Below are 26,100 nucleotides of genomic sequence, written 5' to 3' on the forward strand. Positions count from 1 at the left end.
CGTGCCGGGAGGGGTCCTGTCAGGGGAGACGCCCTCAGAAAAGCCCGGCTCTCCAGGGGCTGGGACAGGGACAAGCTTCCGACCCGTCACCTTCTCTCTGGCCTTCACGCCCGCCCGTGGGTCTCCCAGGACCCAGGGAGCTGTGTGCAGTGGGGCCGAGTCCTGCCCCTTCCTTCACCTCCACAGCCGCAGCCGCAGGGCCCGGAGCCCCAGGAGCCTCCGCTGCCTTGGGCACCTTGGTCCCTTTCACTCGGTGGCCGGAAATCGAGGCCTGAGAGGTCGTCCTCTCCTTCAGGGACAGCCCAGCTCCAGGTGGCCGTGAGGATCCCCAGCGTGGGCCAGTCAGCACATCCAGACGTGGGCCAGTCTCCGCACAGCTCAGCAGCTCCTTCCAGAAAATGCTAACACGGGGGAAAGAACATGCATTAAAGGGATAAACAGCATGTACATAATCGACAGTGTTTTACCAGTTTTTTTTTTTTTCCTGGATTCAAATACATACATTTCCAAACAAAAAGCAACTGTAGTCAGTTAGGACAGCAGAGCCTGGTAATGGTTAATTAATGTGATTTTGTTAATGAAAAGAGACTCAACAGGAAAGCTACACAGTACACTGTTTACATATAAAACCCTGTGATACCAGGACCGGCTTCACAGTGAGGAGGAGCAGGGAAGGGTGGGGGAGACTCACTGGATGTGAACATGGGACATGTTGGCTTAACCGTGTGTCCTCCCCTCCCCCCATGCACAGTTCCTATATTGAATCTGTAAATCTCAGCACATCGGAATGGGACTCTTTGTGGTGAGAAGGGCTGTAAAATGTTGATTAAGTTAAAATGAGGCTGCTGGGGAGAGGCCCTAGTTCAACACTGACTGGTCACCTTGGAAGAGACGTCCAGGACAGGCACCCACGGAGGAAAGGAGGTCCCAGGCAGGAAGCAGCCCCCTGGGAGCCCCCGAGCCAGGGCTCAGGGGTAAGTGAACCTCCTGGCCCTTTGATCAGCAGCTTCCAGCCTCCAGAATTGTGACAGAATCAGTGTCTATTGTTGAAGTCACCCCAGCGGTGTTCTGCATGGCAGCCCTTGGAAAGGAATACATTGCTCTACTCTGTATCTGTTATTTTACAGGCTGAACATATTCTGTGTGGATACAGTTTCACAAGGGTCACCAGCCACTGTTCCCAGTGGGCTCCTGCCCCAGGCAACAGGCCAGCTCCTCTCCCTTCTGTGAGCCACACTCTCCCTCTAATCCAAGGGTCCAGATCCTTTCTGTCTCTGTCTCTTAGGGAAACGCTGGGATTACAGCAAACCCAAAGCCGGACCTACCATTACAAGTAACTGACCTGAGTTGGCTGCCATTTCAAATACATTGTAATTATTATAATACATTATTATAATGTGTAAGTCAATGGAGCCGTAGAGGCTGCAGACCGCTCTCAGCTCACTGCTATTTCTGGGAAAATCAGTTATTCCCCACCTGGGAACATATACTTTCTGAGCCATGGACTCCTTGATTTCCCTCCTTGTCTGCTTAGTCAGTGTGAAAGGTAGAGATTGTTACACAGAACTTGATAGGAAGCAGGGATTGAAACTGAGCTAAAGTGTATATTGTTAAAAATTGATGGGAAGGTCAAGGTCTGAGGCAGCAGTGCTCTCTGCAGTGGCCAGTGCCCTGGGGTTTGTTAGAGCAGCTCTATGGGAGTAACTGGGGACCACTTTTGTCCTGGGCTCCATGTTAATTGGATCTCTTGCCCAGTGAGCATTGGCCCCTGGCCAGTGGCTCTGGGATTCTGTCCAGCAGCTACCTGAGCACTTCTGTCTCAGGGACAATGCTGACTGCTGCCTCTGACCAGGCATCGCTGCCCACAGAGCTTTCAGTTCTGGGGTGAAAGAAACAGGGCTTTAGTCCTGACCTGTCTGTTTCTGGTCACACCAGCCTCTTGAAAGAACAATGGGAAATGAGAGCCCTGTTCCATCCTGCTCTTGTTCCATAGGGTGTATTTTACAAAAACTGGGAGATCTTTAATTATGTTCCTATAAAGAAAGAAAGAAGATTGTTTTAACACTAAGTAGCCACAATATTCTTTAAACCCAGAGGAAAAAAAAAAAGAATTCCAAAACTGATGCTTTTTGCATATACAGTTTACAAAGTTTGGCTTGATAATGTATTTTCTTTTTTCCCCCAGAATTTTGATACTGAGAGAACAAAAGTATTCCTAGGAGAAATCTTGATATTATAAATCATATCATGTCCTTAAAAAATAAGCACAGCCCACATTGCCTGAGACTAATTAAAACTTCAAACCAAAGGAAAAAAAGTGGGAAAGAGGGTTTTTTAACTCAAGTAAGTAAATTTAACTTATTCTACCTGTTAATTTTGGTCTTACACTTTCCAGGTAAATTGCCATGACATGATTTCCTATGTTTCCATTTGCATGTCGTTTGTTGTTAAAAAAAAAAAAAAAAAGGTAAAGACTTACAAATCAAACATTCTAAATACAACAAAAAGTAACCCAAATAAATTTCAGGTTCACATGATCTGGTGAATAGTCTGTATTAAATTAATATCTAGTATTAGAGTTAGCTTAAGTTTGTTAATTAATACAGACACATCTTTAAAGTCATCAATGTTAAGTATAGTACTTTTATTGTACCCAGCTTTACTGAAAGTCAGTAAGTTTACTTTATATCTGCTGCAAAATATGCCAGCAAGAAACTTAACTTGGTATGATAATATTGTCTTAAGTAATAAAATAGAGATAAATAATGTAAAAGCTTTTAGGTGAACTCTTTAGAAATAATGTTTTAGTTTTTCCACATTCTTAGTATCTTAAAACCTTGAAGTTTTGCTAAATTAAGTTAATTGATCAAAATTCCTGGAAAGTCTAGGTCATTTTTATCAATAAAGCATACCTAAGCCATCAAAAAATTTTTTAAAATCTAGATTATTTTAATTCAGATAAAATACTGAAACATTTATTGCTAAGCAAGTCTAAGTGTACCCCCTTTTGCCTTCTTGTGAGAGAGAGAAAAAAAAACTAAAGATGTTTGGGTTTATTAGACACACGTCTGGTACCACATTAAAAAGGGAAATTATGCTACGAAAAAAAATGTATGTTTTTAAGAGGCTATTCCAGCAGGACAAACAGACTGCATTTGCTTTCTTCTTGGTTTTCACTAGAGATTAAGGGGTTTTTTATTTTTAAAGGTTAAAAATTATAGTGTGTAATTGAAGTTACTAAAATAATAAAAGAAGCATTTCAGTGTGTAAAAAAAAATAGGAAATATTCTGTTGGTGGTAGAGTATGTGAAAAGTAGAAATACATTCGTTGGGGAAAAAAGAGGAGAATAGTTTTGGCCTAAAGATGGATAAAAATGATAGAAAGTTTGTGGAAAAGGAGCCTTGAGAAAAGAGTTCTGTACATGATCAAGATTCATTAAGATTAGATTGCATTTAATTAGGTAAATGAAGTATGTTCTTAAGTAAGCTGATAGAATACTGGAGTTTGGTTTTTTCTCTCTGTTAAGAGAACCAAGTTTTATTAGAATACTGCTTTTGACAACAGATTTTGTCAATTACTTTGCCTTTAAGTGATCTATAATTGCTTTTGAAATCTTTTGTCACTTTGGTTAAGTGAGTTAGTATTGTTTCACAGTGCTCCTACTTGACCAAGTGTTTTTGAAACTTTTTGATATTTTTGACGAACTTCTCAAATATCAAGTTCTAATTAAAGTTCTTTTGACCTCCAGCTAGTTTTGGGATGATTCAGAAGGCACCTGAATCATCTCAGAGAGAAACATTAAATTAATTACACTTTTTCATAGACTAGATGGCCTGGAAAGCATTGCCAGATAATAATGATAAACATTCTTAGGTTATACTGTATGGGTAAATGTCATTAATAGAAGTCTTCTAGAAATTATCTAAAGTCCCTACAATTTAAATGTGTCCTGTCATCAAGTTATCAGTTATATTTTTAGTTATTCTCTTAAAATGTTGTTTGTCACAGCAAGATGATTAAGTTTATCAATTACATTGTAATCAAATCTTTAACAGTGCCTTTTTTAGCATTTTGTCATTCATACAGTTTTTGTTTTCACTCTGATGCTTTTGCAAAAATGCTTCATTTTCAACAAGATTCACAAGAAGAACTTTTTAACAACTATAATTTTCTAACAACTTTTAGATCATACTTCTGAACTAGGTTTAAAAAAATTAAAGAATTTTAATGGAAACCCTGATGGTTTCATAAAACTGTTAGCAAAACAGATTAGTTTTACAGGACTGAGTAAACTAATAATTATGATTATAATTTTATGGGGGGTTTTGTCCAAAATATGAATGGCATTTAATCCTGTTTTCCAGATATCAGGGAACCTTTCCCCTTAAGCTAATTATGATTTCTAGCAATTTGGTAAATTACACATTTGTAAGTAGTATTGAAGCATTTATCCTTTCTCTCAACTGGATCCTTCCAGAACTTAGAAACTCTTAGGTTCCCAGCAGCCTTTCCAGGTGAATAAGGAAGGCTACTTCCCGACAGATGCAGGAACCTCAAGATATTTTGAAATTCAGGAAGACAGGAATGTGCCCAAATCTGTAGATATTTCCATTGAAATCTGTGGCAAGCCCTTGACGTGGCTCCTGGCTTTCAGACGCTTTTTTAAAAGTTCAGTCTGCCAGGGGTTTTAGTAATAAATATATGTGTTCCCTATTACCCTTCTAAAATCTGAAAACATGTGGACTATGAAACACATCTTGTTCCAAGTATTTCCTAGAAGGGACTGCGGAGCAGTGAAAGCCAGTCAGATTTTCCATGATCCTTTTTTTTTTTTTATACCTGTTTATATGTGAGGACGTCCCATAGTGTGTGGTTTATTACGAGGGCGGGTGCACATCCCTCATGATAATCAGAAAAGCTTGTGACAGTTGAATGTCGAGCAATATCTACATCCATCAAGATGCCCAAATTCTGTTGTAGAAAAAAAAAATGTTTGAGGTATTGGTTTAAACTGCACATTACATTTGGAATTTCAATCAGTTGCATAGATTTTAAAAGTTTGCTTTCTTAAAGTTCTTACTGAAATGCATACTGGCTCTGATCTCTTGCAAATATATGTATGGCATAATATACTGATACAGTACACCTTCAAATAATTATCAATATGTTTTAAAGCACGTTTTAATAAAATATTTTAAAGCAAAAGCAGTCCAGTATGAGATTCCTTATGAAAAGTTTCAGCACAGCCCCTTTAAAAGAGCCTGTGTAAGCAATTAACCACATTCTCTTTGTGAACAAATTAACCTTTATTTGGTTAAACTAACCCTTATTTGGCAAATATGGAGATAATTTTAGAGAGAAAAAGAAACTGTTTCAGTAGAGATTAAATTCTAATTTTGTTAATTAAGCTCAGTAATGGCTGCCTAAGATTCATTTCCCAAATACCTTCTTGTTGCTGTGTTCCATTATTGTACAGTTTAAGTGAGTTAAGATACTCTAAGCTTCTTTCTGAAGCTAATCACAGTGATCTATCTTTGGATGAACATCAAGTGACCCATGCTCTACACCGCAGGGATTATACATACCAGAAAAGGCATCATTTAAAGGACTGCCTCCAACCTAGGTCCTTATCAGGTATTCTTAAGTGCCTCCTGCACAAAGAAACTGAAGGGAACTCACTCTTGAATTTGTATTTCCTACTTAAAAAGTGCCTCTGCATTGGACTGGTCTATAGAAGGGACTGCTGACCCCAAAGGCATTCACACCAGGGTGAGAAGACAACAGTGGTGAGCAGCTGAGCCACGAATCCAGCCCATGCCTGCAAGACCATCACACTCTGCTACTGGGACTGTTTTCCAAATGTTTGTCTCCCTATCAACATTGAAAGTCATCAATTTACTTCTAACCAAACTGTTGCTCTCAGTGTTCAGGACAGGGGGAGAGTTCTCCAGTGGAGTTTTCACAGACTGTAACTACTCATGATGTGAAACCTGCTTGCTTTAAGTCTGTTGCTGCAAGCACGTGTACAAGCTTGTGTGACAATTGTGTATCTGTGATGAAAGGTATGGCCTATCAAATGTCTCCCCAGTAACTTACCTCTGAGCCTGTGCGTGATGTCTCATTGGTTTTCCCTCAACGTGGGTAACTAGGCAAACATAAAGGGGGCCTAGCACCAAGGGACATGATCCAGACCAGGGCAGGCAGCTGAGCCGCTGCAGCGTCCGGGGAGCATTTATTTGGATTATCAGTGCTTTCTATTGAAAGATTTACAATCAAGATGGGAAATGATGGAAAATCTGCACATACTGAGACATGGGGGAACCATTCTGGCTGATATATGATTTAATTTAAACTTTAACCAAAACAGTTTGTTTGTGGCCAATTAAACATGCATTGTACATCTGCTTTAACCATTTAAAGAAAAAGTACATTTAAAAATTAAAGCAGAGTAACTGTGGCTAAAACATTCAAAATAGAGCTGGATGGCCACTGTGGACGAGGTCTCACACACTTTCCTGGTGTTACCGAGAATCTGAATTTCTCAGCTACAGCACATTTAAGGACACCACCAACTGTTCTCAGAACAGTATCTGCTAGCAACTGCCAACTGCAACCTTATGGCCACAAGGTACCTATAAAATCAGAAGTGACACCCAAACAATGGTCCACCCTACCAGCCTCGGAAGGCCAGAGACTCACCTGGGAGACTTACTGTCCCCCAAGACTATGGGATAAGTGGCAACTGGAACCTTCATTTTTGCGCCCTGAGTAATTCAGTTCCCTGAATTAGTTAAAAGCAGCTATACCCAGTGGTACTGTTGGTTGAAACAGGAAATACAGTTCAAAAACAATGCATACTCCCCATGGGGAGCCCCTGGCTTCTGTTAGGTAAGACTGAACCCCAAATCTGGATGCCAGTCAGTGCTCAGCTCCACCCTGAAAAGCAGTATTTGGTTGTACCCTAAACACAGTAGGGCTCAGAGGACACTCCAGCCTGGCCCATCGTGGAGACTCCAGTACGAAACGCTATCTGGTGATGGGGAAAGAACAGTTATGCTAGGAAGGCAGGCTCAGTGAAACCGTGGTGCTCTCTGACTTATAAAAATAAAACTGTTAATGTCAGAAGGACAAGAATCTGCTACAGCACTCAGCCCACGGGAAACCTTTTTTGTTCCAAGTGAGTAAGACTTTTAACAGCCTAGATGCTGAAAGACAAGCTATTTCTAGAAACCAGTTTGTCTCTACTTCTGGAAATCAGTCTAATGGAGGCTCAATGGCCAGAAAAACACTTCAGGTTGTTAGTCCAAGAAACACCACCACTGTTCAGAAATAACACAAGAAATACCACTTGTTTACAGTAAATCAAGGGGGAAAGCATGTAACTGGCCTCACTAAAGAGCACGACAGTGCTGGCAGGGGACCTTCTGGGTGGCTGTGTTCTGACTCGAGGAGCCGTGTCAGTGGGACCTGAACTTAGGATTCTTGTCTTCTGTGTAGTTGCCCTGGTTTGTAGAGCTAGGTGTAAATGTTGTATAGGATATAGACAAGGCCTGTTTTACCAAAGAAATCCCAGGAGATTTCAAACATCTATGTGGCCCAGCCCCGGCCTCATCCAAGCCAGGTAGTTAGAGACTTGTCTGCTTCCTGTCAGGTAGCACCCAGGCCCTAAGTCAGCCTTGATGCCACTGCAGAAGACCCACCTGCGGCCTCCAACGATCCCTTAAGAATGAGGGGACATAGAGACACATAGTGTAAGATACCACTTACATGTGGAATCTAAAAACATACAGCAAACTAGTGAATATAACAGAAAAGAAACAGACTCACAGATGTAGAGAAGAAACTAGTGGTTACCAGTGGGGAGAGGGAAGGGGGAGGGGCAAGATGGAGGTGGAGGATTGAGGGGTACAGAGTATCAGGTGTAAAATAAGCCTCAAGGCTGTGCTGTACAACATGGGGAACACAGCCAATATTTCATAATAACTACAAATGGGGTATAACCTTTAAAACTTGTGAATTACTACACTGTATACCTGTAACATATAATGTCGTACATCAGCTATACTTCAATTTAAAAATATGATATTGTAAAATAAATACATAAATACAGTTTAAGAATGAAAACAAAAATGACGGGACATAAAGTCTGTGGGGAAAGAGACAGGAAGTCAGAGCACAGCCGTTTTGGAAAAGGACCCCAGATGGTCTTGGAAAAACCCACTTTGCAGGCTAAAAATCAAAAGCCCTGGGGCATGAGTCCCAGAAGAAGAAAAAAGGATTAAAAGATTAACCTTATCTCAGTTACACTCAGGAGTGTACCTAACTGCCGCAAGACCAGAAGCTCAACTGCAACTTCTAACCTTGTCTGCTCCTGTGTTTTCTTGGAGAACGTTCTGACGCATTCCTTTCCCCTCCCAGAAGTGCTCCCTGGTCCTGATGGTCTGCAGGAGCCACCTACTGCTGAGCAAAGAGCTTTGATTATTTCTGGAAATGATCACTGATCATGAGACAGCCCCCACCCATTTTGTTATAAAACCAACTCTTACCCCTTCTCCTACCAGAGTAGACACGCTTTCCCTGCCTTCTCCCTTGTGCAGAAGTGATCACTTATAATAAAAACCTTTGCTTGTCTAAGAGTCTTGTGGAAATGATATTCATTTTTATGGCATTGCTCTCCAAGAATCTGGAAAGGGTCCAGTAACAACTCCATTTTGGAAGGTGTCTATCTGATGCTATAAAAACATTAGATAATTATCTTAAGTGGTAACCACGGTATTAGACACCTTCATTGAAAAATATCTTCCAGGTGACACATAAGGACATCTTCACAGATGAATCTTCAGATACCAGGGGTTGGCTTCCACGTCCCTCTCCCCTCCTCTTTGAGCTTCCCTTCCATGTCGGGGATCTCTGATCCTTGAGGATCCGTCTCCTGTTTCTCACAGCTGATTCACATCTGCCCGGCTCTCCTCCCATTCCAACCCCCTTGCCTCCCCCGCCAACTCCACTAACCTCCCCAAATCTCCCAGGTTGAGACTGAAGGGAGATGGAGGCAGCAGAGGGTCCATGTGCTCGGATGCTGGGGGGCAGCGTCCAGGCCTGGTCTCAGAGCCGGGGCCATTCAGGGCGCTTCCTGGGTCCCCCACCCTTTCAGGGACACAGGGAAGATGGGGAACTGTCCTCATCTTCCCTCTCATTTGTGTGTGGGCCTAAGTACAGATATGACAAGGCCTCCTGGAATAGTTTGGTTTTGAACAGCAAGAAACTGGTGTGACACAGAATTTCAGGGTGTTTGTATTACTTCTGGTCCTCATTTGGGTTGCTGAATTATAGATTTCCTGACTATTCTCAACACAGTTCTCAAAACTACATTAACAGTCAACAAAATCATGTTGAATTCCCTGGAAGACCTAAAATCCAGTGTGATTATCACCAAAAGAAATTCCAGGAAGTTGATTACAACATAAAAGGAAACTGTGTGTATATGTCCTTATGAAAAAGCCAGCAAGTATTTCTGTTCCATAAAGTAACCACACATGTAGGTACATAAAACCTTAAGTAGTGAGTCCACATATTGAGAAAGAAAATAGAACAGCAGTGAGCACGGTGCCTGGCACAAGGGCTCCCCAGGCAGGAGGCCCTGGGAGTGGCCCACGGCTCCCGCAGGTGTGGTCCAGGTGAGAGGCAGAGGTCAGGCCACAACCACACCCACAGCTGGAGCTTCCCTCCCCCAACCCAGTCCTCCTCTGCACACAGGGAATCACCCACTCAGCTGGCAGGAGTCTGTTGTTAACGAATCCAGTAAGCACCTCCCACCCTCAGACCTCCCAGGCCACCCCAGCTTGGCCGGCATCCCCCAACCCCTACCATGGTGGGATCACCCAGCACCCAGGGCAGCTCGGTTGTCCCGACTCAGGCCCCCAGGGGATTCCGTCCCCGCCCCCCCCCCCACCCCGGAACTTGAGTTGCTCTCACCTGCCCAGCTCCTGGGTCCTGGCTCTGTGTTGGGGGAGCTGCTCTGTGTCCTTAAGGCCCGGGCGCAGTCTCCACCCACCCCACCAGGACTCTGGGCTCCTCTCTTCCTCTCAGAGCAGATGACCTTCCTCGATGCAGGTCTGAGCACCCGACAAAGCCAGCGTTCTCAGTTCACACTGGGGCCAGAGTGTGGCCCCTTGGGCTTTATAAGCCTGGAGGGAGGGTCCTCTCCTTCACTCCCATTGGACAGAGCTCGGATGCAATCAGCCTTGGGAACCTCTCATCTTCGTCTCTGATTGCATCTTCTGTCCGTGGATGCTGGGGGACACGCCTACCTTAATCCCCTCTAGCTAATTCCATCAGAGATCTAGTTTATGACACCATCCAATACTTTGAAAAGTCCTGGCTTTGCTTCTCTCCAGTGAAATTGCTCAGCAGTCTTGGCCTGTCCCTTCAGAGCTTGTTGGAATTCCATCTGCCCCTGGAAAGAGGTGTTTCTGGAGTCTGGCCTCATCTCTGCTTTGTGCATTTCCAAGGGCTTTCTGCAGTTGTCCACGTGGCAGACCCCCAGGCAGCAGACAAGCTCTCAGGAGCAGCCCCTCCCCTTCAGATGGTGGGGGCTCTTGGGGGTGCTGGAGCGGGTTGGGGAGGGACTGTGCCAGGGAGTCGCCAGCACAGGCAGCAGAGCAGGAGGCCCTGGATGCAGTGAATCAGAAGTTTGCCTTGAGGAGGCCTTGAATGTAGTTTTAGGAAGTCCCACTGGTGACGCTGACGTTCTGTGGGTTCCTCAGTAATCCTGAGTGTCCGCCTCCGGATCTGACCCTTCTCAAATCTCTGTGTTCCTAGAAGACTAAGTTACTGTATTAGGACCGCCTCCATGGCGTCCCCTCCCTGACAGCCCAGTCCCTCCTGTGTCACCATCACACCTGTGGAGCGCTCCTGTCCGTGCACTCTGACCCTCAGCGTGGGACCCGAGGATCCCAGCACCTTCCCCACAGGCGGGCAGCTGTGGTCCCCGCGGAGGGCGATGGGCCCAGAGGGAAGGTTCCCCTGGTGTCCGCGAGGACAGCCATCCACTCCGAGGACAGCAGGAAGGTTTTCTCACTCAGGAGCACACAGGCCTGCACTCCAGAGCCATCCTGCTTAAAAGTGTTTCAGGGAACAATGAGATGGTGCCGATGCCAGAAAAGTCTCCCCGGGTGGAAGTGCCACGTGGTGGCCTCCTCGCCTGTTTCCCTTTCTAGACGAATCCACCTAATGAAATTTTTTTAATTTTAATTTTATAATATTTCAGATGTACAGCAAAGTGATTCAGTTTTATATATATAGATAAAATGTATTCTTACATATATATATATATATATAATGTATTCTTTTTCAGATTCTTTTCCACTCGAGGTTATCATGTTATACTGAGTATAGTTCCCTGTGCTATATAGTAGGTCCCCCTTGATTATCTATTTTATATATAGTAGTTAGTATCTACAACTCTTTAACTCCCAATTTATCCCTCCCCACCCCCTTTCCCCACTGGTAGCCATAAATTTGTTTTCCATGTCTGTGATTCTGTTCAAAAGGTATTTTTTAAATGACACCCAGAGTGGCAGAGTTTGAACAGACACTCACATCCTGCTGCTGGGGCTGTACATTGGTACAGGAGTTCTGTAGGGTAAAAGCCCTTCAGGTTTTCCTTCGGTTTGCATCAGAAATTCCATTTCTAGAAATTTTACCTTTTAATCCAAATTGTACATGATTCCTCCTCCCCCTTTCCTCTTAGGCAACTATAATTTCCTTTTCTATTTCTGTCAGATTGTTTCTGTTTTGTAAATAATTTCCTTTGTATCATGTTTTTTTAGGTTCCACTTGTAAGTCATATCATAAAATATTTGTCTTTCTCTGTCTGACTTACTTGACTTAGTATGATAATCTGTAGGTTCAAGAAAAAAAATCCAGCAGAATTCCTAGGTCTGGTATCTGTGACTATATTTTAATGATGTGATGTTATGTAAAGAAATAGATTGAACTCCTGATTCACACTTACTAGCTGTGTGGCCATGGCCTTGGCCTAGAGGGGGTGCTCAACACACCACTGTTCTTGCCAGGCTAGAGCTCTGTCTCCAGTACTGGCATCACCCCACACCCTTAATTTCCCAGCTGTCCTGAAGACAGCTGCTCTGACCTTAAATCTCTACCTTTTTGGCCAGGTCTCATTTTATTTTTATGATACATTTTATTGGCGAGGGGAGGTTATTAGGTTTATTTATTTATTTATTTTTAGAGGCGGTACTGCGGATTGAACCCAGGACCTTGTGCATCCTGAGCGCAGACTGTACCAGTTGAGCTGTGTCCTCCCCACCCAGGTCTCACTTTAGATAAGGAGTACTCTCTTTCATCACTAGAGTGTAGGCAGTGACTGTCAGAGTATTTGAAGCACTTTCAAACACACTTAGAACATGTTACTGTACCTGCACGGCCATTCGTGGACCTACAGGTATCTGGGTGCAAGAACAGAATACCCCAGGGACCAGGAAGAGTTTTGTGAAGCTTATTCAATGGTTGAGTTCCCTAGTCCCCATCTGAAGCACTAGAAAAAAAGGGAGACTATCTAAGATGCCCCAGTAAAACTGCACTAAGAAAAGTGCCTCCAGTGAGGAACACAGGTGTCTTCAGAAGAAGTCCAGTTTCCGGTTTCTGCGTGGTGTGCGTGATCGATGTTGCAAAGGAGACTCAAACAAAGATCAGTGGGTTCCTATCCCAAACCCAGGAGCATGGAATCTTAGATATTTCTGTTGACATTTTTCCACAAGGGCTGGTGGGACAGGGATGCTGGGAGGCCCCAAGGAAAGCTACTGTACTAGGACAGATGAGAAATGCTGTGGACCTGACCTGGGCTGAAGTGAGTGGATTCCACAGTGGACATATACAAATGGGTGACTGACTGGCTATAAAGAGGGAGCCAGTGGAAGGAGGCTCCTGGCTCATGGCTTGGATGTTTGGGTGATTTGAGCTGCCCGTTCAGAGATACGAAAGGCCACGGAAGAGTAGTCTGGGAAGAAACTGAAGGTAAATATTGGTCACATTGGGCTATCACATTGGATTTCACCGAGAGAGCCAGGCAAAGGAGCTCAGTACACAGAGATCCTGACATTTACTGGTCAGGTCATGGCAAGAGGTAGTGGGTGGGAATCTCAGTGCAGAATTAAGTAAGCCGCCAGAGTAGATCAAATCCCAAAAGGGCTTTTTGACACAAGAGAGCAAGGCACATGGCCCTTTGAAATACGCTGAGATCACCTAATTGACAAAGGGTCTTGAAATGATGATCCCTCAACCAGAAAAATGAACCAGTGTGTTATACATGAATCTATCCTCAGTGCTTTCAAGGACGTTACACAAGCACACATGCACACACACACACACACACACACAATTTTCTGGTTCAATCTTAAGGGAATGATAATCAAGATGTTACATAATTTTGTGAAAAAACAGCAACAACAAAAAAACCCCTAAGCATTGTAAGCAGGTCATTGGTTTGAATCAACCACTTACAAGGTGATTGAGTTCATGGCTGGCTGTAATATTAACGCCATGACAATTAAGTAATTTAATACAAGCAAAGTACATAAAACAGTGCCTGGAACTTGGAAAGAACAAAGTACAGATCAACTAATTCTATTTCAAGCAATGATCTTTCTCTCATCTGTAACATGGGAGGGAAACTAGACGCAGTGGAGAAGGCAAAGACGCAGAAGCCTGGTTATTTTACCCACTGCACTGCATTCCGAAAACAGCTATTCCCACAGTAAGCATACCTTCTGAACCCAGAGACTTAAAGAATCTTTTCCTTTGTCTCCTCTCTTCTCAACAAGAAGCCGTTTGTCATTTGCTTGCATCCCTTTCTAAGTGTCTCCAGATGTGGGTGATTCCCTGCCTTCCTTCCCTAGCTCTCTTCTCAGTTGGCATCTTTGGTTCTTCGGTCCAAGGCTCCCAGGCAGAATAGGGTCCACCGCACAGTTACAGCCCCCATCACACAGCCTTGGGGGAGCAGCGTGGGCGGGGCAGCAGGTCCAGTCTTCCTTGCGTGCCTGAGAGCAAACCTCTCAGTTGGGAGACTGAGAATTCTGACATGTTCTGCCTGTTGCTCCTGGTAACTTGATTCACAAGAGGTTGAAGACTGTCAGATGTGCATTTCTAACCCTGCCTGCTTCCTGATCTCCTAACAAGGCATCTCATTTAGTTACTCATGTATCAGACTTTTTATGAGCTCTAATTGCAGGTGGGGCATTGAACGAGAACCCTGGATGCACAGATTCCATCTGGAATCCCCACCACTAGAGAACTAACAGTCCAGAAAATGGAGAGAGACACGAACTACATGGTTTAAGGATTTCCTCCATCTGGATGGCTGTCCATTCAAGGAAGAAGATGAACGTTTTTCTTTTACCTTTTTTTTTAAAATTGTTTTGTTGTATAAGGGGGAGGTAATTGGATTTATTTACTTGTTTATATTTACAGGAGGTAGTGGGGATTGATCCCAGGACCCCGTGCATGTTAAGCATGCACTCTACCACTTAAGCTAAACCCTCCCCCTAAATTTTTTTTTTTAATCAGCAACTGCATGAAATGGTTTCTAGCAATTTCCTGGTGAATGCCAAATAGACTTAGGTGTTTTGAAATTTTTAAAGTTATATTAAATTTTAGTAAAAATTTAGCATAGCCCAAAAAATCCTATGGACCCACAGAAGAACCAGAATTGCCAAAACAATCTTGAGGAAAAAGAATGAAGCTGGAGGGACAACCCATCTAGACTTCAGATGATTCTACAGAGCTACAGTAATCACCACAGGGGAGTATTGGCACAAAAGCAGACATACTGATCAATGGAACACAACAGAGAGCCCAAAAAGAAACTTGCACACCTACAGGTTTTTAATCCTGGACAAAGGAGACAAGAGGAAAAGCTTAAGGCTGCATACCATTCAATTAAGTTAGAACACTCTAACACCATTCAGGAACATGAACTCAAAATGGCTTAAGGGCTTAAATATAAGACATGACACCATAAAACTAGCAGAGAACACAGGCAAAACATTCTCTCACATAAATCATAGCATTATTTTCTTAGGGCAGTCTCCCAAGGCAGAAGAAATAAAAGCAAAAATAAACAAATTGGACCTAATCAAACTTCATGCTTTTGCACAATGAAGGAAACAATAAACAAAACCAAAGGACAACCTATAGATTGAGTGAAAATATTTGCAAATGATGCAACTGACAAGGGCTTAATTTCCAAAAAATAGAAACAGATGGTAAAACTCAATTTAAAAAAGTAATTTAAAAATGGGCAGAAGATGTAAATAGGCACATCTCCAAAGGAGACATCCAAATGGCCATCAGGCACATGAAATATGATCAACATTGTTAATTACTGGAGAAATGGAAATGAGGTATCTCCTCACACCTGTCAGACAGCCATAATCAAAATGTCAACAAATAATAAATGCTGGAGAGGATGTGGAGAAAAGGGCACCCTCCTACACTTTTGGTGGGAATGTAAATTGATGCAGCCACTATGGAAAACAGTATGGGGCTCCTTTAAAAAACTAAAAATAGAGTTACCATGTGATCCAGTAATCTCAGTCCTAGGCATATATCCAGAAAAGACGAAAACTCTAACTAGAAAAGGTACATGCACCCGATGTTCACAGCAATACTATTTCTAATAGCCAAGATGTGGAAGCAACGTAAATGTCCATCAAGTGATGACTAGATGAGGAAGATACAGCATATATCTATATCTGCAACAGAATATTACTCAGCCAAAAATAAGAAAGAAAAAATGCAATTTGTAGGAACATGGAAGACCCTAGAGATTATTATACTAAGTGAAGTCAGACAGAGAAAGACAAATACTATGTTATCACTTATATGTAGAATCTAAAAAATAGTAAAAATGAACTTATTAGCAAACCAGAAACAGATTCATGGACGTAGAAAACAATTTTATAGTTACCAAAGTGGAAGGAAGGGGAGAGAGAGATTTGGAGTATAAGATTAACTGCTATGTACTATCATTTATAAAGTAGATAAACAACAAGGCTTTACTGTGTAGTACCAGAAACTACATTCAATATCTTGTAAGAGACTATAACGGAAATAATTAAAGAAGGAATATATATATATATATGTATATCACTGAATCACTTTGATGTACAACTAAAACTAACACAAAATTGTAAATCAACTATACTTCAATTTACAAAAAGACAAATTAGATATTTTATGGTAGAAATTTGGCAAGAACCAGTACCATGAAACATTTATTTTTTTTTTAAATATTAAAATGTCAAGGAATTTATAATAGATTCCCAAACCTTTCCTGGGAGAAAAGAGGAACCACAAACACAGTATTATAATTTTAGAAAATAAAGTCTAAAACTAGCTGTATCATGGTAGTTGAAAAACACACAAAAATATACCCTGCCTCCTGGGACCCAAATACCTAAAAACCTAGGTACACTATTCTAAGGAGTGTTCTGGTCAACCCACTGAGGCAAAACCCAAGTTCTCAAAATGTACCTCTGTATCAAGACTGCTAATGCCACAAACATACTGAAAGGGAAAGAGATGGTTATTATCTCTCACAAAGACTTTGTGTGCAGTCAGGACGGCCACCAAACCAAGGATGTCTTGGGAAGGGAGAAATGTCATGAGCTTGGGGAGTTAGTGCAGAGGGAGTTCCTCTGCAGAAGAGCCTTCCTGGGTGAGAACCGCCTTGCTCAGCCAAGGCTGTCTTAACAGCTTGCCCAGATGTGGGGCAGAGGGGAGGCCCGAGGTTGAGGGTGAAAAGACATCAGCAGTCAGACATCAAAGATGGACTCAGGCTCTTTATTTCAAGGACTTGCCAAGAACACAGGAAGAACGTGGATCATACGGAAAGTCTCCCAAGGTGGCTCAGCGCTCATCTTCAACTATACTTATTGTAAGTGATTTAGAAAAAGGTCTATTGAGAAATAGGGCATAAGTTTTTATGTAAAAATTTCACTGAATGTATATAAATGTGATTGATCATTCAAATTGTAAAATGAAATTTCTCCCAAATCATAGTCCAGAAAAACGCCAATCCAACAGGCATTTCCTGAAACCCGTGTGTCATGTGTGGTTGCCCAGAGCTGAATTTGCCAGCAGCCATTGCTTGGGGAAGGTGACACAAGAGAATTTCTAGGGAAAGATTCTTTACACACCCCTAAGGACCATTCCCCACTGCCTCTGCCTTCTACCTGCCAAAAATGCCTGCCAGCATCAAAACCCTCCGAACTCAGGACAGCGGGCTAAGAGGTAAACACTTGGGAGGATGAACACAGTTTGGTTCCATCCTTTGAAAGGTTGCAGTTTTCTGATCTTGTGAAATTCGGAGGCTCTGGTGAGCAGTTTCAGGCTCCAGCGTCAAATGCACATGAAAGTTGCTAATCATTTTGTGCAAGCCAAAATACTGTGGGGGGAGAGTGAAAACCTCCTTCTTCACTTCAGACCAAAAGGCTGCTGGGCTCTCTAAATTTTCATAGCTTCTGTGGATTCTTTCAATGCCTGTGAGTAAATCCAGGTCAGTCTGGGAACACTTGTTGGTTATTTCATAAAGCAGACTTTTCAACGTGGATCCGTGGTCTGATATTTGGATTTTTTTCCCAGTTATTTTATCTACAACACTCTTTTCTTCATTTAGCAGCTTAACATGAATTTCGTAATGCTCTGTTCCCAAGAAACGCTTAAAGTGTTCAACTTCAGAGTGCAGTTTGCTCCTTTGATTCTCCATGTTGGACACCAACTCAAATGACTTGGAGACTTGCATTTCTAAGCCCTTTTCAGCAGCTTCCAGCTGCTCTGTCAGGGGCTCCAGGTAGCCCTTGAGCCTCCTCCTGTGACACACTGCAGCTTGCTCCACAGGCACCAGGGGGTGGTGGCGGTGCTCAGAGGAGAGCCTGCACTGGGGACACAGCAGCTCCAGGTCCTCCTCACAGAACAGGCTCAGGGCCTGACTGTGCTTCTCACACAGGGGGGCCTCCCCCTGCCGGCCCCTCTTGGCCCTCGTGCTGGGAAGCTGCCTCACAGCGTCAGCCAGGTGGCTTAACTGGCTGTTCCTCCTGCAGCTGCGCTCAGGGCAGGGCTGCAGGCAGAGCGGGCAGGGGAAGAGGTCCCGGAGCCCCTCCCAGCGCTGCTGGAGGCAGGCGTGACAGAAGTTGTGCCCACAGCCCGTGGTCACCGGGTCCGTCAGGCAGTCCAGGCAGATGGGGCAGCTGGCCTCCGCGTGCAGCTGCGCCAGGGAGGCCGCCAGGGCCATCGTGCCGGGAGGGGTCCTGTCAGGGGAGACGCCCTCAGAGAAGCCCGGCTCTCCAGGGGCTGGGACAGGGACAAGCTTCCGACCCGTCACCTTCTCTCTGGCCTTCACGCCCGCCCGTGGGTCTCCCAGGACCCAGGGAGCTGTGTGCAGTGGGGCCGAGTCCTGCCCCTTCCTTCACCTCCACAGCCGCAGCCGCAGGGCCCGGAGCCCCAGGAGCCTCCGCTGCCTTGGGCACCTTGGTCCCTTTCACTCGGTGGCCGGAAATCGAGGCCTGAGAGGTCGTCCTCTCCTTCAGGGACAGCCCAGCTCCAGGTGGCCGTGAGGATCCCCAGCGTGGGCCAGTCAGCACATCCAGACGTGGGCCAGTCTCCGCACAGCTCAGCAGCTCCTTCCAGAAAATGCTAACACGGGGGAAAGAACACGCATTAAGGAGATAAACACCATGTACATAATAGGCAGTGTTTTACCAGTTTTTTCCTGGATTCAAACACATACATTTCCAAACAGAAAGGAATTGTAGTCAGTTAGGACAGCAGAGCCTGGTAATGGTTAATTAATGTGATTTAGTTAATACAGAGACTTAATACTAGAGAGATACAGAGTATAGTATTTACAAAAAAAAGGAAAAACCCTGTGATACGAAGAACACACTTCACAGCGACGAGGAGCCCAGTTGTCCCCACTCAGGCCCCCGGGGGATTCCGTCCCCACGCGGAGTCTGCACTTGCCTGCCCAGCTCCCGGGTCCTGGCTCTGTGCTGGGGGAGCTGCGCTGTGTCCTCAAGGCCCCGGCGTGCCTTCCACTCCCCACACTGGGACTCTGGTCTCCTCTCTTCCTCTCAGAGCAGATGACCTTCCTCCATGCAGTCTGAGCACTCGACACAGCCCGGGTTCTCAGTTCACTACTGGGGCCAGAATGTGTCCCCTTGGGCTTTATAAATGCCTGGAGGGAGGGTCCTCTCCTTCACTCCCATTGGACAGAGCTCGGATGCAGTCAGCCTTGGGAACCTCCCATCCTCCTCTGATTGCATCTTCTATCCAGTGTAGGATAAGACACACCCACCTTAATCCCCTCTAGCTAATTCCATCAGAGATCAAGTTTATGACACCATCCAATACTTTGGAAAGTCCTGGCTTTGCTTCTCTCCAGTGAAATTGCTCAGCAGTCTTGGCCTGTCCCTTCAGAGCTTGTTGGAATTCCATCTGCCCCTGGAAAGAGGTGTTTCTGGAGTCTGGCGTCACCTCTGCTTTGTGCATTTCCAAGGGCTTTCTGCAGTTGTCCACGTGGCAGACCCTCAGGCAGCTGACAAGCTCTCAGGAGCAGCCCCTCCCCTTCAGGCGGTGGGGGATCTGGGGGGTGTTGGAGCCGGTGGGGGAGGGGCTATGCCGGAGCATCACCAGCACAGGCAGGGGAGCAGGAGGCCCTGGATGCAGTAAATCAGAAGTTTTCCTTGGGGAGGCCTTGAATGTAGTTTAAAGAAGTCCCACTGGTGACGCTGACGTTCTGTGGGTTCCTCAGTAATCCTGAGTGTCCGCCTCCGGATCTGACCCTTCTCAAATCTCTGTGTTCCTAGAAGACTTAAGTTACTGTAGCAGGGTCGCCTCCAGGCCGTCCCCTCCCTGACAGCCCAGTCCCTCCTGTGTCACCGTCACACCTGTCGAGCGCTCCTGTCCATGAACTCTGACCCGCAGCCTGGGACCCGAGGATCCCAGCACCTTCCCCACAGGCGGGCAGCTGTGGTCCCCATGGAGGGCGATGGGCCCAGAGGGAAGGTTCCCCTGGTGTCCACGAGGACAGCCGTCCACTCCGAGGACAGCAGGAAGGTTTTCTCACTCAGGAGCACACAGGCCTGCACTCCAGAGCCATCCTGCTTAAAAGTGTTTCAGGGAACAATGAGATGGTGCCGATGCCAGAAAAGTCTCCCCAGGTGGAAGCATCACATGGTGGCCTCCTCCCTCTGTTTCCCTTTCTAGACGAATCCTGATTAATGGCTTTTTGATGAACCTTCCCAAGTAGTCTGTACACACAAAACTCAGCGCTTGCGTGGTGTCCACTTTGTACAGAACACTCCCCTGTGTGTATCTGCAAGCGAGGGCAATTTGTGGCATCTTCAACTTCCTATTTTGCACTTATTTTTCTCCTTCATTGCACTGCGTTGGTAAAACGTGTTGCCAACACTAAGAACATAGTGTAAGTGGAACCCATCTTTCCTGAGGCTCCCCCATAGGCTACCCTCTCCTCTAAACTAATGTTCCCCTGATGATTTGTCCCCTAGTTTATCGCTGAATACGGCTATCAGTTTAGCAATTAAAACCAAGTTTGATTATTAACACAAGGTCCTTGTGGATTTTATTGGGGATTTCATGGATGCTGCAATCCAAACTGGAGAGAACTGAAACTTACGCTGAGTCATCCAATGCGTGGGGTTTTGCTGTATTTTTACATTTGTAAGTGTCTTCTTTAATCTCTTCAGCTGAATGTTTATGATTTTGTTCATGAAACTTTTGCTTTTCATGTTTAGACTCATTAAAACCTATTTCACATTTTGATACAGTTGTAAAAGATTCACTTTTGACTCCTTTTTCTTTACTGAAGTGGAGTTGCTGCACAATATTATGTAAGTGAGGGCTGCACAATATAGTGATTCACAATTTTCAACGGTTGGACTCCTTTTGTAGTTACTATATAATGTTGGCTATGTTTCCCGAGTTGTACTGTTTATACTTGCAGCTTCTTTTATCCGTCAGAGCTTGTACCTCTTTCCGCCTCCCCCTTCGCACCCCTCCCCCTTCCCTCTCCCCACTGTGACCACTAGTTTGTTCTCTGTATTTGTGAGGAAGAGATTCACTTTCAGCACTACATTTTCCTGTTTGTTGCTCACATGTTGATATACTTAAAAAATATATATGTATTGATTTTTTACAAAATAACCTTGCCATAATCCCCTGAAGCCTTTACAATTTTTCTTTAGTTCCTTCGAGTTTCCTAAAAGACAGTCATATCTTTTGCAGATAATGAGAGCTTGGCTTCTTTCTCTCAGTGCCTGGGCCTCTTCCAGCATCAGCGTCCTGAGCTGGTAGCCGCTCTGGCGGGGACGTGACACCCAGGCTCTCAGGCCTCGGCGACCTCCCCCACCAATCACAGCATCCCCAGCGGGCCGCTCCCGGTTCCGTGCTCGCGTAGTTGACGTCTGTGGAGCTAGACTGCATCGCCTCTGAATTCTCCTGGCCACAGGACGTTGAGCCTGAATTCAGGAGCCTTTGTAGGGTCCTCTCAGTTTATGGTAAATGGAGGCAGTAGAGGAGGAATAAGTTAATGAACTTAAAAGAAACAGCACAAAAATGTGGGAAATACTGTCGAACAATGACCTGGTCTCCTCAACAGGTAAATGATGGGGTTAAAATGAAAAAAAAAAAAAAAAAAAAAAAGACAGAGAGAGTTGAAACTGCAAAAAATTTGTACATGTCAAACATGAAACTTCTTAGCATCCTGATTTGAGGAAACCAACTTTAAAAAGATATTCATGAGCCAACTGGGGAATTTTGAATCCATATTAGATAGTAAATGCTATTAAGGGGGTGTGACTTGTTTTCTAGGTACTGTAGAGGCTTTATTTTAAAATGTCCATATTTTAGTTGGGTTGAGGGAGACAGGTGTGTAATGAGAGTAACCAAAAAGGGAAGAAAAGAAAATGAATTAATGAAACTTTAATAAATGTTGAATGTGAGTTGATGGAAATTTTTTTTTAATACACGCTTCTCTGCTTCTCTGTATCTCTGAGATTTTTCATGATAATTAGTTTTACAGTGGACTGAGAGGTACAAACTAAACTCAGCTGCATAAGGAATGAGAATGAGGAATGGACTGTGGTACCTCAGAATTGTCTGTAATACTAAATTTTTCTGAGTATTAAATATTGAATCAAATGTGACAAATTGTATCAGGTATCAGTGATACATGATTAGTTCCTCATGAGCTTGGTGAGGAAGCATGTATGAAGGAAAAGTTAGTAATGCTGATCCTGTCTTTATATAAGATTTTGACATTTTGTTCATCATGGATCTTTTACATTGATTTTGATTTTTAAAAATATTCCGAAGTATCGGTCTTGATTCCTGAGTGTTTCGGCACCCTTCCAATTGTGCTCCTGGGCTGAGTCCCTGGCTTGCCTCCCCCTGGACCAGCCCTGCCACTCAGCATGTGGAGCAGGGCTGGGGCCCTGGCTGGACGGCAGTGACTGTGGACGCAGCAGAATCTTGTCTTCCTTCACCACCCGCCCACCTGCCCCAGGCCCTCCCCCTGCACGGAGGGAACCCTGGCTCTGCCCTCCCTTCCCACAAGTTCTATCTCTCCTCCGTCCCTGTCAGCACTCTTAAGCCAAACGACCAGGAATCGCCTGCATTTGAGCACCTGGTTCACTGCTGTGGGCAACGGAGAACAGACCCCATGGGGAATTCTAGAGCACCACAGGAGGGGGGTGTTAGAAAGCGTTATGTTAGGATTTGGGTCTGTTATGTGACTTGGGGAAGGGTTAGGGACGCTGCCGTGACAGGATGCTGCCAGGAGGAGATGTCATTCTATGATTGGGTGTCTTGCTAAACCTCCTGCAGAAGGAAGGAAGGCTAGAGGCTGACGCTGTGACGGGCAAAGTCACAGCCGTCACTCCTGTGGGCCAGGACAGGGGGGTCTGTCCTGGGTGTTGGGTCATTTCTGTGGTTTGAGGAATATTCATGTTTTGTCTGCGCCTGGACTTGGGTCTAGAGTGCTCTTGTTTCATCTTGTCCACCAGAGTCACAGAGTGGCCGTAAGGGACGACGGTGCTGCTCTGTGACATTGTGGACGTCCCCAGGAGACCCGCAGGATGGAGCGGAGGGTGCCAGGCAGCTCCCGCTCCGGGGGGGCAGGGCGGGCGTTTCTCGTCCAGGCTCCCACTCCTAAGGGTCTCTGGGCAGGGATGAGAAGCGCTTGTCTCCGTGCACAGCAGCCTGTGGGGCAGAGCACAGGTGGAGGGACCTGCTGGAAGGTGACAGGGAGCCCAGGGCAGACCCTGGGGACCACAGGCACAGCGCCATCAGGAAGATAAGCCAACGAGAAACAGCTACTGAGAGAGTCGCTGAGACTGGGTGACAAGGTCCAGGTCCTGCATCCTCAGGTCATGACATGTCAGTGGAGGAGGCAGAGTCCCCACGAGAAACCATCTGGGTGGAAAGGTAGGACCGGAAGTGTGAGGAGAGTGGGAACTGGATCGTGGGCGTGGGGTCGATGCCTGGAACTCAGAGTGGTCATTCCCGATGCCACCAAAGTCGAACAACTCAGTGTTCCCATCAGTTCTCTCAGGGTGAGGAGGTCCAACTCAGGTCTGCCCCCGACTTGCTGGAAAATCTACATTGTGTCCCTCGAAATGTGCAAGGCACTGAACTGCTAGTAGGGACTCAGACTAAAGTAAGTGAGGGATCCTATCCAGAAGTTTCTATCCAGATCTGAGCTTCTCAGCAGAGCCTCAGAAGTGCACCTGCTCAGGGGCGATGACAGTCCCCTCCTGACAGGGGCCCCTCATCCGCCCTGTCTGTGCTCTGACTGCTGTGAGCCCTGTCACTGCCCTGGGAAGAGGGTCTCCACTCACTCCCTGTGCAGGGGAGGGACTCGAGGCTCGGTGCTGAGCTCACCAGGCTCTGGAGCTCACAGCTCACAGCTCACAGCTGACCACCAGCAGATCCTGGGCTCCAGCCCAGACTCTCCTTCCAGTGTCCACTCCCACACTGACCACTTGCCCTGCCACCGGGGACGGGGCAGCGGGCAGGGTGCGCTGGGCAGCTTAGAGGTTGGGCTGGAAGGAAGGCTACGTGAGGCCCCACTGTGACCCACATCTTTGGTCACACAGTCAGTCAGTGAGCGTCCAGGAGTCTTATCGCGGTTTCCTCTCACTGCACTTGGAAGTCAGTCCCTTTCACGGGTTTCCAGTTGCTGGCGGGCACCAGAATGCTTGGTGCAAATGCAGGTTCCCTGGCCCATTTGTGGAAACGTACCAGAAGCAGTTTCTTTTTTTAAGTAAACCTTTACGGATGGAGACCACACAGACAGACACACACTGATGCTTTTGCATCACCTGATGCAGGATTACAAAGCAAACACAGCCCTGAAACCTCCACCAAGTCCACCCACAAAACAGTACCTGCTGCCTCCCCCACCCCCACCCCCACTCTCCATCACTGTCTCCACCCTCCTCCCCAAAGATAACCACCACCTGCTGCTGAAGCACACACTGGTCTGGCCTGGTTGTGACCTTCATATGAGGGGAAACATACAGGGTGTTTTATTTTATTTCTGGGATCTTGTGCTGAATATGATGGGTGGTGGGTTCATTCTTATTTCCATGTTTCAGATCCTTTTCCTTGGTGAGTAGTGCTCGCCTGTGTGCCTGCACCGCTGTTCAGTATGTCTTTCTGTTGCTGAATCCCTGGGTTGTTTCCCGATTTGCCCTGTGGGTTTTTTGCTGCTATGAGAATTCTTGCTTACGGGCCACGTTTCCACATGTAAATCCTGGGAGTGGAATTGCTGAGCCATACGTAGGGTAGGTACTTGCACACCCAGCTTAAGTAGAAAGAGCCAAATGATTTCCAAGGGGTTTGAACCAATGTCCTGTCTCATTTTTCTTTATGTCCACTGTCTTCACCTGACACATTATGTTTGTACTGGTCAGATGTTAGGAAAAGTGTTAAAACTTTTCTCTACCCTGAATATATGCACAAGACTTGCAATTTTGGTTTCCATCCGCACTGCTCTAGGAGACCAGAAACTTGGTTGTGGTCACTGCAGTTTCCCTGAACATCATGGACACTTAGTAGCTATCTGATGCTGATGTGAACATACATAAATACAGTAGAAATTGTCCGTGAGAGTACAGTATATATTTTACAAAAATGCTTAAATTAAGCCATTCACAGAAATTATTGGTGGCATTGGTAGACTTCTTTTTTGGTCCTTTATACATATTACCAATATATATTACTTCAAAAATATATAATTCCTATTATAGAAGGATTTTATGACAATAAAGGATGCCATTTAATATAATGGTAAGTGGAGGGAACCGGGTTAAGGAACTGTATGTAAAATATACTGCAATTTATGCTAAATAATCTGTCACATGAAAACATAAAGATGTGGATATAGGAACATTTCTGAGAGCACACAGCTGAGAACATGAATCCTGATGTATCAAAGTGTAGGTTTATGGCTGATTATCGCCCCCTGTTGGTCTTCCAATACGTTTTTACATCTTTCTTCTCCTGTCGTCAAATAAAATAATACTAGAAATAATATTAATCCTAACAGTGCAGTAACGGCACTCAGAAAAGGAGCGCTTCGTGTGATTGTACGCACTTTGCACACATTCTCACCTGAAATATTTACTGAACTTCTGGTTATTGGGCCAGAGACACTCTACGTGTCAACACGATTACTGTCCTCCACTCACAACCGGCAACGACTTTCAGGGGGCGGAGGAGCCCCTGCCCCTCTTCTCCGGGGAGTAAGGCAGCTGAGCCTGGTCCCAGTCGTGTAACTGCGTGTGAAAGGGTCGTAGTAAATCCTCGCTCCCAGCCGGGAATGCTCAGACCCGTGCGCAGCGCGGCCTTGTTCCCTCTCAGTAACTTTCCTTCACTTAACAGCCCGCAGGCTGCAGGGGCAGGGCCCTTGGGAAGCCCCAGCACCCCCTGCCAGCCCCTCGCACTGACTCCTGAATCTGGTGGTCGTCGTTATCCTCTCACCTGTGAAACTGGAAGTT

General features: G+C 45.3%; 1 protein-coding gene across 1 annotated transcript; it reads right to left on the bottom strand.

Moving 5' to 3' along the window:
* Positions 1-17,294: 17,294 nt before the first annotated feature.
* LOC105079140 (putative tripartite motif-containing protein 61) lies at positions 17,295-18,314 on the bottom strand. Its single transcript, XM_010967845.3, has one exon. It carries the CDS (start codon positions 18,312-18,314, stop codon positions 17,295-17,297), a length of 1,020 nt encoding a protein of 339 aa, XP_010966147.3.
* Positions 18,315-26,100: the final 7,786 nt, after the last annotated feature.

Source organism: Camelus bactrianus, chromosome 2 (assembly GCF_048773025.1).
Source record: "Camelus bactrianus isolate YW-2024 breed Bactrian camel chromosome 2, ASM4877302v1, whole genome shotgun sequence".
Lineage (NCBI taxonomy): Eukaryota > Metazoa > Chordata > Mammalia > Artiodactyla > Camelidae > Camelus > Camelus bactrianus.